The sequence below is a fragment of the Monodon monoceros genome, unplaced genomic scaffold (genome assembly GCF_005190385.1).
Source record: "Monodon monoceros isolate NGI ecotype Baffin Bay Population unplaced genomic scaffold, NGI_Narwhal_1 Super_Scaffold_17, whole genome shotgun sequence".
Lineage (NCBI taxonomy): Eukaryota > Metazoa > Chordata > Mammalia > Artiodactyla > Monodontidae > Monodon > Monodon monoceros.
Window position 1 is genome coordinate 4,883,930 of NW_021703773.1, and position 13,743 is coordinate 4,897,672.

The 13,743-nt window shown below is 39.5% G+C and overlaps 1 protein-coding gene across 2 annotated transcripts in view; it reads right to left on the reverse strand.

Moving 5' to 3' along the window:
• ADAM9 (ADAM metallopeptidase domain 9) overlaps window positions 1-13,743 on the reverse strand; it is a 101,824-nt gene that overhangs the window by 69,099 nt on the left and 18,982 nt on the right. For both annotated transcript variants that reach the window (XM_029226435.1, XM_029226436.1), the window contains one exon: window positions 4,627-4,705. In XM_029226435.1, coding sequence (XP_029082268.1) covers window positions 4,627-4,705 — 79 coding nt within the window. The remainder of the gene's footprint in view (window positions 1-4,626; window positions 4,706-13,743) is intronic.

The window sequence follows — 13,743 nt, forward strand, 5'->3', positions numbered from 1 at the left end:
CTCAAATCACTGAGGCAAAGATGCACTTTTTGACAAGTGGAGCTCAGCCAACTGGTTAGACATTCAAAGTAGATCCATACCTCACACCATACATAAGAATAAGCTCCAAATGGATCAAGAATCCAAACATTTAAAAAAGTGAACCCATGCAAGAACTAAAAGAAAACATGAGTGAATCCCTCTTTAAGCTGGTGTAGAGAGAGACTTTCTATCACTCAAAATCTAGAGTCAACAGAAGAAAAGACTGATAATTTTCACTGTATTAAAAAAAATTTTTTTTAACTTCTACATTAAAAGAAACACCAAAAACAAAAGTCAAAAGACAACTCAGAGACTGGTGAGAAGTATCTGTAACTTTTATCATAGATAAAACTATACTATATTATATATAATACAAAGAACTCTGAAACATTAAAGGGGAAAGATTAAACCTAATAGAAGATGGAGCAAAAGAGTTAAACAGACAATTCACAAAAGAAGATATAAAAATGCCCTTATATAAATGAAAAGATTTTCAATTTCACTAATGATACAGTAAGAACCCATGAGTCTATGCTGATATAAACAAGTAAGAAGGAAAAACTCTTCCTTACAGTAGAAACCACCAGTGAATACAGAAGCACTGATGAAATTAGGAAATCACCATTTTGACAACCATCATAACAACTGATTCAGGCAAATACTAAATACTAAAACTAGTGGGTAAAAATTTGAGAAGCATTGGGATAGTTACTAAGCTTCAAAGTACCTAACCAAAAAAGGCAAAACACAGTAACTTTACAGAGAAGAAACCCAGCAGACAACTCCTTAATCATCAATGTTAACACTGTCAGTGATAAACTAATTGCAGCACATGCTCATGATATGATACAGAGAACGGCTCAATGTCCCTTCAGGGTGGATTCCTGCCAAAAGTGCATAACCTGAATCCAATCATGAGTAAACATCACACAAACCCAAATTGCAGGACGTTCTACAAAAAGTCGGCCTGTACTTCTCAAAAATGCCAATGTTGTGAAATACAAGGGAAGACTATGGATTTCTGGATTAAAGGAAACGGGAGACCGCTGAACATAACACGTGAAATTGGATTTCCTTTCACTATAAAGTACATTATTAGGATAATGGACCAAAACAAATATCAATAAGGTATGTAACTGAGTAACAGTATTGCTTCAATGTTAACTTCTCAATTTTGAGAACTATACTATGGTGACATAAAAGAAATTCTTGTTTTTAGGAAATTTACGCTGAAGTATTTAAGAGTAAAGGGACACCAGGTGTACAACATACTCTTCAGGAAAGAAAAAAAAAAGAGAGAGAAGAAGGGATAAAGTATATGTGATAAATGCTAACATTTGGAGAATCTAGGTAAAGGGTATGCACGAATGTTTTCTATCATTCCTGCAACTTTTCCTATAAGTCTAAAACTGTGAACATTTTTTAAAAAATTAAACAATTATGCACTAAACAACACAGGTGAAATTTCAACATTTTACAACTTTTTCCAGTGTGTGGCTATTTACAACCACTGTTTTCTTTCTAGTGCTTTGTAGTTAAAGTCTAGCTTTGATACTGTCTTCTTCTCACTAGAGGAAAAGAGACACCTCTTCTATTACAGATGAGGTAGCACTTATGAGATAGTAAGACAGTAAGTCACAGCGCTCAAAAATGAAATGCTTCTACTTCCACTATAATAGAAGCTCTCATTTGACGTGACTGAAATCCAGCACTTGATCACTCAATCTACCAACTTGATGGTATTTCTTTAATAACTTGGTTTTATCAAATCTTTCAAAAGCCTTCAATTTAGTTTTTTAAAAAAACAACAAATCCTATTTCGCAAGTTTACAAAACACCCAATTGAATCGCATGATTAGAATAAAGGTATAAATGGCATAAACAGTTTTGGAAACATAAAAACTGTAAGCAAAAAACTCAACTACTGGGAGTAGAGGTACTCAGAAGTATCTGAGAAGAGCCTACCAGCCACAAGGGCCAGCGAGCTTGGGACAGTCAACAAATTTTCCAGAGGAAAGAAGGAGCATTAATTAACTGAGGGAGTTAGTTAAGAGACTTTCTAATGCATTTGCAAGGTACCCCAAAGTTCAAAGACTAATACTAATTTGGACTTTTATTTCACACAGCAGCTCATATCAAGTGGTTATTAAAACTGTGTTTCTTTGTGGAAAATGGCCTCTTGTGAAAAATGCTGATGATGAAAGCCACATGAGAGCTTTACAAATTAATTTAAATAACAGAATCACAAGGGGACGCATTTACATTTTCTCAGTGTAACTTAACTGCATTTTATGAACAAAAGTATATTCCATGATGATATCTGACGATGTTGCCACACACACAAAAATCCCAGTACCAAAGTTTTAATTACTATCTCAAATCTATAGTCACACTTTTATCTATTTGAACAATACTCAATAACCAATAAGTGAAAGGCTCCATCTGCCTTAGTTTATACTTTTCAAACACCCAGGAAAACATAATTAAATTGTAATTCTTTACGATAACAGCTGAATAAATTTCTATAAAACTGAAATCATTTTTAGCAGTTTTAAGCATATAAACTTTCAAATAGTAAAAAATAGTATTTATTGAGTTCACAGTTGTTGGACTGACTAAGTATATCTTACAAGTATTAACTCATTTAAGCTTCCCAATAACTCCATGAAGTTATAATTATTATTCCCATTTTAAGGTGAGGATTCTAAGGCACAAACAGGTTAAAGAAACTTGACCAGCAAATAAATAAGAGAGCCAGGAATCAAGTCCAAGCAGTGTGTGTTACCAAAATCCAGGCCAAGAAACGGCTCCAAGAGAAAAAATTCCTTTTTAAAATCACTGCTTTTGTTGAGTGGCATAAATTATGTGGTCTTTGGTCTCATGCTATAGTAATCTTCGGATGGATGACTGGATGGATGGATGAACGGCTGAATGGATTATCTGTGTTCTGGTTTATGCTATCACATACATTTAAACTCCTCTACTATTTTGCTATTAAACAATGGACAAACAATAAAACAAAACAAAACAAATAAAATAAAACAATGGACAAACACAACACTGAGATAAAGGAGTCAGAAAACTGGCCAGCAAAGGATGGATCTAAGTCAGCACTGCCTTTTAAGTACTAAACATTAATCTAAAATAAAGGTTTTCATAATTCAAAAAGAGTCATGTACACAATGTTCATTGCAGCTCTATTTACAATAGCCAGCACATGGAAGCAACCTAAATGTCCATTGACAGATGAATGGATAAAGAAGATGTAGCACATTTATACAATGGAATATTACTCAGCTAGAAAAAGAAACGAAATTGAGTTATTTGTAGTGAGGTGGATGGACCTAGAGTCTGTCATACAGAGTGAAGTAAGTCAGAAACAGAAAAACAAATACCGTATGCTAACACATATATATGGAGTCTAAAAAAAAAATGGTTCTGATGAACCTAGGGACAGGACAGGAATAAAGTCGCAGACATAGAGAATGGACTTGAGGACACAGGTAGGGGGAAAGGTAAGCTGGGACGAAGTGAGAGAGTGGCATTGACATATATACACTACCAAATGTAAAATAGATAGCTAGTGGGAAGCAGCCGCATAGCACAGGGAGATCAGCTCGGTGCTTTGTGACCACCTAGAGGGGTGGGATAGGGAGGGTGGGAGGGAGACACAAGAAGGAGGGGATATGGGGACATTTGTATATGTATAGCTGATTCACTTTGTTATACAGCAGAAACTAACACAACATTGTAAAGCAATTATACTCCAAAAAAGATGTTAAAAATAAATAAATAAAATAAAATAAAGGTTTTGCCTTCTGTTTATTTGAAGAGAGCTGCAAAAGTGCAAAACTAACATAAACAATTCCACCTAGCAAAACATAACAAAGCTCAGGGGAAAAATAATACATGTTTAATGGTAACAAAGATTTCTCATGAAAACTATGGCAAAAAATAAGAATATATATTACCTAACTGCCAAAAGGGACTTTAAGACACTCTTCCCAACTAAAATTAGAAATATTGATGCTCTAATTAAATAACACATAAAGCAAAGTTGACATCTGCCAATTATTTCAAGTATTCCTGGCCAGTTCTGTCCTCAGGAAAACTCTGTTCTCTGATGCAAAAAGGACCACAATTCTTAAGAAAATAATTGTATTCAGCAAAAAATCAGAACATATAATAGGAAACAAGTGTTTGTTCTTTACTAAGTACTAATGGCAAGTCAAATGGTTTAATAAGGAAGTAAGATGTACTTTAAGAGGTATCCATTTTCAGCAAAATAAATACAATAAAAAATAAAAAAATAAATCAAACTTTTCTCCTTCATAATCTGTAAGGATTATCATTCAATAGAAGATTATTTTCCTGCTCTTTTAAAAATCACTTGACCATGGAGAACCAGGAGAGCCGTAAGGTAAATACTGATTAATTTATGTCAATGCACTCACACTCCCACCCCAGGACAATGCCATATATAATAATACCAAAAGAGGTCCTTGGGGAAGCACAAGGTAACAGTCCTGAGTACCTGAAGAGAACGCACTTTAAAATTATAATTGTTTTAAATTCTGCTATAGGGTCAGGAGGAAAATATATTACCTGTATATCAGGGTAGTCAGAGATCAGAGCCCCTTCCTTGTTGTAGGTATAAACTACAAAATCTTTGGGTAAAAGGTCCCTGCAAGAGGAATAAAACACACCATTTAAAATTATTTTATCTATTTGCAACTAAGGACACAACTTATAAGGCATTATCCCAGAAGAGATGAGCAGAAATAAAAACTTTCACCTGATAAATTGTTATTCAAAGAAGGAGCTACCATAAAACTAAAAGCTCATGAAGGGACTTGCATCTGAAATCATGCGTTGTCCTCACGGTCATAAAATGCTGGTTGCATAAAACATACGTAACATCCTTAAAGTTTTCTGATACATCTCATAGGAAAAGTATAAATTAGGTTATATAGTACACCATATTTCTAGAAGAAAATAAATGATTTTACCCTCTTTTAAATGTCCTATATAAAGAAGCAGCGCTCCTTGACCTCCTAAGTACGGGGACAAAATCTGTGTCAGCTGTTAGAGGAAACAATCATTGCTGATTCCTGAAGCTTCCTTCCATGTTAAGGTAGACTGATAGTGGAAACCACACGTGCAAAATAGGGTTAGCTTTGTCAACGAAAAGATATCCAATGATGCTTGTTGAAGATGGTAAGGCAGACTTTATTATCGACATAAGTATAGGGACCACTGCAAAGGGATTTTACAGGGCGGTGGGGAGAAAGACCAGGCTCAACTCCAAGTACAGCATGGGGAAGTGGGAATTTATAACCAAGGAGCATGGTGAGGGTCAGTGGATGGAAAATTACTATGAGGAAACAACAGGGGTGAGGGACATTCTGGCTAAACTAACCTAACAGATTCTTGCTGAGGACAGGCCAGGGTGATCAGACATCACTGGGCGGGGAAGGGGAGTGGAAGATAAAGAACCTGATCAGACATCCAGAATGATCAGATATGGCGGGGAGGGGGAAGTTCTTGCTAAAACTAGATTTTACAACAAACTACACTGATGGACCTAGGAGAAGGTTCAGGAACCTGACTAAAGTTTGGTCAAGTAAAGAATCTTTGTCAGTCTCCCTTCTTGTACAAGGAAAGAAAAGACATTCTTCTTTCCTCTGAATAATACAAGTCCATTTCCTCATTCAGTTGTCTTTTGTTCATTACAGACCAGCTGAATCATCTATTGGAACCTGATAGTAGAGGATATTTGCTGGGTGGTGCTGGCAGTCAGGCATTTAATGAGGGGAGTTGCTATGAAAAATAAAAGAAAAACAAAGATTAATAGTTAGAAACCCAGTTTCTGAGTCCAGGAGGAAGCCATCAAGATTTTTTAGACTTGAGCTTAGAGCATCTTCAGGTGTTAGACTGAGGTTGGCACTGGCCGCCTGACACATTTTCCTAGTTTGCAGTTTCAGTGTCACTGGTGATGGCATCAGGTATTCTGATGAATTTCCTGAGAGGTCCACACAGCAGGAGGCATGAAGCTCGCCCACACATGATCTATTGTAATCATTTTTTTTTGAAGTTTCTATCAAGTCTTCCAGCTGCAGCTTACAGAGTTTCAGGAAAAGGGCAGTTTTAGTTGTCAATGATTCCAAGTCAGAAAGGACAAAATTTGGAAATGTGAACTTAGAGAGTTGTAGCCAGATACAGGAGGAAACTAGAAGAATTCAGGATTTGGTAAAGCTGGCAAAATGTGCAAGATGAAAGCAGCAACAGTTCACTATAGTTTTCCATTGAAACAAACAAAAAAGCACATTCTCTCTACAGTCACACCCATTTCTGTGAAAGATAAAGTAAGACTAATTTGTTTGCAAGGAAGTTTGGTCTCATTAAATTTGGCCTGGTTATTTACATAAGTACAGCAAAAATAGTGATTGACCACATAGTACCTTGCTTGAGTTTGCTTTGCTGGAGCGTTCCCTCTCAAGGCTAAGAAGCCAAGTCAAAAACTTGCCACCAGATCTGACTGCAATACCTATAGATTTGGGTGAATTCCTCTCTTCTGAAGGTTCCCCAAACATCCTGAGGTTCCTGGGCCTGCCAGAAGTGACCTTCCTTACTCACCTGTAAGGCAGGAAACCCTGTAAGCCAGGAACAGGATGGTTCTTCCAAGGGGAGCTGTATAAACATTGCCTTCTTAGAGTCAACCTTAGATCCTTAGAGCTATCTGGTCATATCTGATTCAGTACACATCATTCCCAAATATGACATTACAATCAAAGTCTTGGTAATATAAGAAAGGTTTCCAATTGCTTTGTGTTACAAGGAGGATAGATTTTGACTGAACTTATGCAAATAACTATACTGCCGTGAATATAAGATGCGTTAACACATAAAATAAACCTGATTAGTTCAACATCTCTCTTTTCATAAAGAGACAAATCCTTTGAGATTTTCCAAGGGCCATTTTGGAAATATCAAAGTTAGTTTGGGGTCAAAGAGACTGCACTTAGAATTTGATTTGGGGAAATTGTCAAAAATGCCAAAAGGTTTGAACACTTGACTAAATTGGATCACAGGTGTCACTGTGAAACAACACTTAGCTGTCCATTTAACCAAAGTCACAATTAAAAGATTTCAAAGGCACATACAGAAAGTTACCCAGTTATTAAAAAAAAAAACAAAAAACAAAAAACTCTTAGCTTTCTTCATATTGAGAAGATCTGGTTTTCTGAAATAATCAAAGACCTGATAAACACAAGACACACTGGAAAATATCTTAAAACACAAAATCTTATCCTCCCAAGCTGATTACTTAAATGTAAAGAAAACAGCCTTTTTTACCATTTCCTATTAAGAGGAAACCAATAATCTAAGAAAACCTTGTGTTTTAACAGAGAAAGAAAACCAAATTCTGGTTTTGTATCAGTGTACTATTAATACTAAGGCAAATTAAACAAACAAACAAACAAACAAACCAAAAAACCTTACAAATAAATCCATCCAACAGCAGCCAGTTTTGACCACACAAGGAAAGATTCCTCTTCCAAGGTCCCTTTTCCACAAACTTTCTTTAGAAATTTTCTTACATCACTCAGTTTTTGTCCTACATTTTTCTTCTTTCTCATTCTGGAACAACCATTCATTCTACTTTGGGACAAAATTATCCTCTCTTACCCTTAGCAAAACATATCTTTCATGCCCTTCCTTATCAAAAATACACCTTATATTTTCTTTGTATACAGTTTGTTTTCTTTACCCTTATTATTCCTAGTGGTTTCATTTATTTATATTGATTAGATTTTTTAATCACTAGTAACTCTAATTTTCAGTAAAAACTAGGAAGCAGGCAATTGCAAACTGTCTGCTACATACTATCATTCTGTAATAATGATACATTATTTCATAATTTCTAGAGATGTGTCTTTTTCACAGTACAATTCCTCATGCTTACTAACAGACCTAAATATATTTAGCTTCTCTATACCATATGAAAACAAGATGCCAAAAGTAAATAAAATTAAATTTCTCTTCAGCAATTAATATTTCAATATTTTATCTTATTTGGAAATTATGTAGTCAATGATTATCCATCTTTGACTTAAGTTCGTATAGCTTTAAGGTTTCAAGTTATGAAAAAAATGTTTGAAACTATTTTTCAGGAGGCATAAAACATAATTACCATTGAAAAGTTCATTTATAAACTTTTAGTCCACTTACATCTATTTAATTTACTTGTTCTGAACAATTATACTTGAATTACTCATGAAAATTTCATGAGCCATTAATTAAACAAAGCTAGCCATCCATCATCTTAAGTTGTTTTTCTTGTTGACAAGTCACGCAAGTATCAAAAAAAAAAATCACAAAAGCGAAGAACAAAAAATTATATATTTATGGTCCTTGCCTCTTTTTTTTTAACTGCCATGCTTGACATCAAGCAATTCCTTTTTATTATACATTTTGCTCTAAGGGTTGATTTATAATTTATAATCTTAAATATCTGGTAGAGATAACATAAGCTTATTTGAATAGTAAACATAGGTGGAAAAAATTGCATATCTGCATTACATATTTAAAGCCGACAACCCTGAGTTGTCAATTTATCAACAACTGTATCAACAATATAAGAACTAGCAAAAAGATTATTCAAGATCATGTGAACTTAAAAAAACTTGGGTTAGTTTCTGTATTCCTGAGAGTTTTAAGAACATAATTTATCTAAGTGCTCATTTATCTCTAAACCAATTTGAATAGAACTCTTTAAGGGATTTTATAAATTAATGTGATAATACCATCCAGAGGTAGGAAACTATCACACACCTATAACATACATATATATAGAAATACATAAACATACAGACACAAATAGAGAACTTAAGAGTTTTCATTTTAAAATTTTAGCCGTGAGTCAGTAAAACAGCAATACAATCTCATTTGTTTATCTCCACTTCGTATTTTCATCTGAATTGTCTCTGGCAAATAAAACAAGTTAAGGTCACCTGCCTACCAATACTTCTGGAGGAGACTTTTAAGATTTTCTCTTGCCGTGATATGTAATCTTCCTTTGCTGTGGTCTAAATTTTAGGCAACAGACTGAAGAGACATCTAACTGCTGTCTGGATGTTTCCAAAGCCCATGTGAGTGGACAAATCATTCAGTTCTATTTCCAAATAGACTTTTGTTCTTCTTTTCAGACTCAGGTAGTTGCTTTCAAGGCTACCTGAGTTTCTTGAGAGCCCAATGGACGGCAAGGGACCAAAAATGGAAGTGGCTGTGGGGAGCTGAGGGGCTGCAGTGGGAGGGGAAAGTCTGACGGGTGTGCACAGAGGGATGGGGGAGGTGGCGGTTTGAAGTGGGACATATCAAAGGATCCAAGGGGACTGGGGGGAAGATTGATGGTGGTAAGAGGAGGACGGAGGAGCAGAAGCAACAGGGAGGGAGCAGTCAATCTGGGGAGATCTCAAGTTTCCAAAAGACGCCAACAAAGTTCCAAATTATCCTCAGCAAAACATGCCAACAAGAACAGAAGCAGACAGAGCTGGCATAGCAGAGAGTCAGCAGGATGTGAGAAGAGGTGGTTTAGTTAGCTGAGAAGTTCCAATGGGAGAAGCCAGATCCAAAAGAGAGAACAGAGAGACTTCACACAGAGTCAGGAAGAAAGGAGTTCCAGCCCAGGACACCAGGGAGTAATCCCCATTCAGAACACAGAGCCAGGAAGACCTTCCAGCCCAGGAGGTACCTGTCGAAAGAAGCCTGGGACTATAACCCAGCTTCGGAGGGTATACTCAAAACCGTAAAACTCAAGTCAGCTTCAACAGATGTTTGTCTGGAGCAATGGTTCAGGAGTCAGAGTCACCAATGGATCCCCGATCAGTCAGTCAGGACTGAAGACAAGGGCTTCAAGGTGCATACTTAGGGTCCAGAGTGAGAGGTCGGGGGGTCCAGTGATGAATCTGATCCTATACGAGTCATGGCGCCATGACTGTCAAAGAAAAAAAATATTCAGTGACACGTGTTAAAGATGGTGAGGCTAACCTTATTCAGGACCACTGCAATGGGATTTTACAGTGAGTGATAGAGATCAGGCTCAACTCCAAGCACAGCGTGGGCAGGTGGGAATTTGTACCCAATGAGCAGGGTGGGGGTCAGTGGATGGAAAATTACTAAGATGAAACACCGCGGTGAAGGAAGCTCTGGCTAAACAGACTAACGGATTCTTACTGAAGACAGGCCACAGTGATCAGACATCACCCGAGGGGATGGTGGAAGATGAGGAATTTGATCAGATGTTGAGGGTGGGGTGTTCTTGCTAAACTCACTTAGCAGGGTTCTTGCTAAAACTGGATTTTCCAAGGAAGTGTAGACATGGACCCAGGGGAAAGGTCAGTAGCCTGACCAAAGTCTGGTCAAGCAAAGGACCTGTGTCATTTGCAGCAGCAATGGAGCAGCAGTATACTTATCTCCAAGGCTTACGGACAAGTCAGGGATGCAGGGTGCCAGCTAGTGGTTTATGAAGTAACCCTTAACCTTCTAAACTCCAGGCTCAGACTGTCTAGACTGTTTAAGAGATGGAGAGATCGATGGTTTACATGCAGTTTAATCAGTGACACAGCCTGACTTTAGCCACGTGACCGATCTAGTATAAAAGACCCCTTCGGTAAACGTGTGAAAAGGGCTACCCTGAAAAGATGATGCTTCAGTCATATCTCAGTGGTTTGTAATCTGAAGACAAAGCACATCTGTGCAACTGAAAAAGGACCCTGGGGGGCTCTGTCTGGAAGTGTTCAAACTCCTTGATGATCTCCTCTGCTTTCTTTGTCCTGATGTCCTGTACCCTTTACCTTTATGAAAGTCTCCTTGAGTGAGCTTCGGAGTAGCCCGTGGAGTTTTGAGTCCTTTCCATTATCCAACCCTGTTCAGTCACCGCCCTGTCTCTCCCCTCTCTCCCCAACACAGACACACTCTTTGCTCCCTCTGGTGGTGAATTTAAAAAGAATAAACTGGAGATGGTACTTGGCTTTGCTCTGCCCTTCCTCTTCCTTGGAAGTCACTGCCTGCCAGTGGGAGCACAGATTTTGCCACGCTCCTCCAGGAGCAGGCCTGCCACCGTGCAGGCTGATGTGAGTGGATGAATCTGCCTAATCCGGGGTTCAGGACTGGCAGGTCCATCAGGCTCTCATTCTATGGTAAATCCTCTGACCCAGCCCTCATCAATAATAAAAGTAGTATTTTGACCTCCTATCTAACTCACCCTTTTAGTTTATGTTTAAAGTTGTTGAGCACAGGCAGAGAAAAGGTGTGCTATCTTCTGCCCCACAACCCCCAGTCCCTGCCAAATAACCCAACAGAAGTAATTATGTCCATCCCTCTGCAAGGAGGCTTCATATCTTTCAGCAAGGGATTCATGACCAAAAAAGGTTAAGACTGCCATTGTAGAAGCCCTGGGAGGAAAAAAATAAGCGCTCACTCAAACAGAGTCCCCCGTTCATTGATAGCCATAATAATAGGCTACCTACCCTAACTCTTTTTCACTAGTGATCATTAGCTTTGATGACTGCCTTTCAAAGACATTCAAAGACCTGGCCCCTCTTAACCAATGCCTGGAAAAGTACATTTGCCCACTAATTCAAGAAGCATAGGGGGGACCTTCAAGATGGTGGAGGAGTAAAACGTGGAGATCACCTTCCTCCCCACAAATACATCAGAAATACATCTACATGTGAAACAACTCCTACAGAACACGTACTGAACGCTGGCAGAAGATCTCAGACTTCCCAAAAGGAAAGAAACTCCCCACGTACCTGGGTAGGGAAAAAGAAAAAAGAAAAAACAGAGACAAAAGAATAGGGACGGGACCTGCGCCTCTGGGAGGGAGCTGTGAAGGAGGAAAAGTTTCCACACACTAGGAAGCCTCTTCACTGGTAGAGATGAAGCTTCAGAGCTATGGAGGAGAGCGCAGCAACAGGGGTGCAGAGGGCAAAGCGGAGATTTTCACGCACAGAGGATCAGTGCCAACCAGCACTCACCAGGCCGAGAGGCTTTTCTGCTCGCCTGCCAGGGCAGGTGGGGGTTGGGAGCTGAGGCTCGGGCTTCAGAGGTCAGATCCCAGGGAGAGCACTGGGGTTGGCTGCGTGAACACAGCCTGAAGGGGGCTAGTGTGCCACAGCTAGCCGGGAGGGAGTCCGGGAAAAGGTCTGGACCTGCCTAAGAGGCAAGAGACCATTGTTTCGGGGTGTGCGAGGAGAGGGGATTCAGAGCACTGCCTAAACGAGTTCCAGAGACGGGCGCAAGCCGCGGCTATCAGCTTGGACCCCAGAGATGGGCATGAAACGCTAACGCTGCTGCTGCAGCCACCAAGAAGCCTGTGTGCAAGCACAGGTCACTCTCCACACGCCCCCAAGGAGCCTGTGCAGCCCGCCACTGCCAGGGTCCCATGATCCAGGGACAACTTCCCCAGGAGAACACATGGCATGCCCCAGGCTGTTGCAACGTCACGTCGGCCTCTGCCACCACAGGCTCGCCCCGCATTCCAATTATAACTACTGTACCCCTCCCACCCCCCAACCTGAATGAGCAAGAGCCCCCTAAACAGCCGCTGCTTTAACCCCCTCCTGTCTGGGTGGGAACAGATGCCTGGGGGCCACCTACACACAGAGGCGGGGCCAAAACCAAAGCTGAACCCATGAGCTGTGTGAACAAAGAAGAGAAAGGGAAATTTCTTTGTGCAGCCTCAGGAACAGCAGATTAAATCCCCACAATCAACTTGATATACCCTGCGTCTGTGGAATACCTGAATAGACAACGATCATCCCAAAATTGTGGCGGTGCACTTTGGGAGCAACTGTAGACTTGGGGTTTGTTGTCTGCAATTGATTTCTTTCCGATTTTTATGTTTATCTTAGCTTACTGTTTAGCATTTGTTATCATTGGTGAATTTGTTTATTCGTTTGGTTGCTCTTTTCTTTTTTCTTTTAAACTATTATTATTTTTTATAATAATTTTTTAAAATTATTATTTATTTAATTTTTATTTTTTCTCCCTTTTCTTCTGAGCCGTGTGGCTGACAGGGTCTTGGTGCTCCAGCCTGATGTCAGGCCTGAGCCTCTGGGTGGGAGAGGCAAATTCAGGACACTGAACCACAAGAGACCTCCCGGCCCCACATAATATCAAATGGCGAGAGCTCTCCCAGAGATCTCCGTCTCAATGCTATGACCCAGCTCCACCCAACAGCCAGTAAACTCCAGTGCTGGACGCCCCATGCCAAACAACTAGCAAGACAGGAACACAACCCCACCCATTAGCAGAGAGGCTGCCTAAAATCATACTAAGTTCACAGACACCCCAAAACACGCCACCGGACGAGGTGCTGCCTACCAGAAAGACAAGATACAGCCCAACCCACCAGAACACAGGTACCAGTCCCCTCCACCAGGAAGCCTACACAACCCACTGAACCAACCTCACCCACTGGGGGCAGGAAACAAAAGCAACAGGAATTATGAGCCTGGAGCCTGAAAAAAGGAGACCCCAAACACAGTAAGTTAAACAACATAAGACAGAGAAATGAGCAGCAGAAGGAGGAGCAAGCTAAAACCCCACCAGACCAAACACATGAAGAGGAAATAGGCAGTCTACGGGAAAAATAATTCAGAGTAATGATAGTAAAGATGATCCAAAATCTTGGAAATAGAATGGCGAAAATACAAG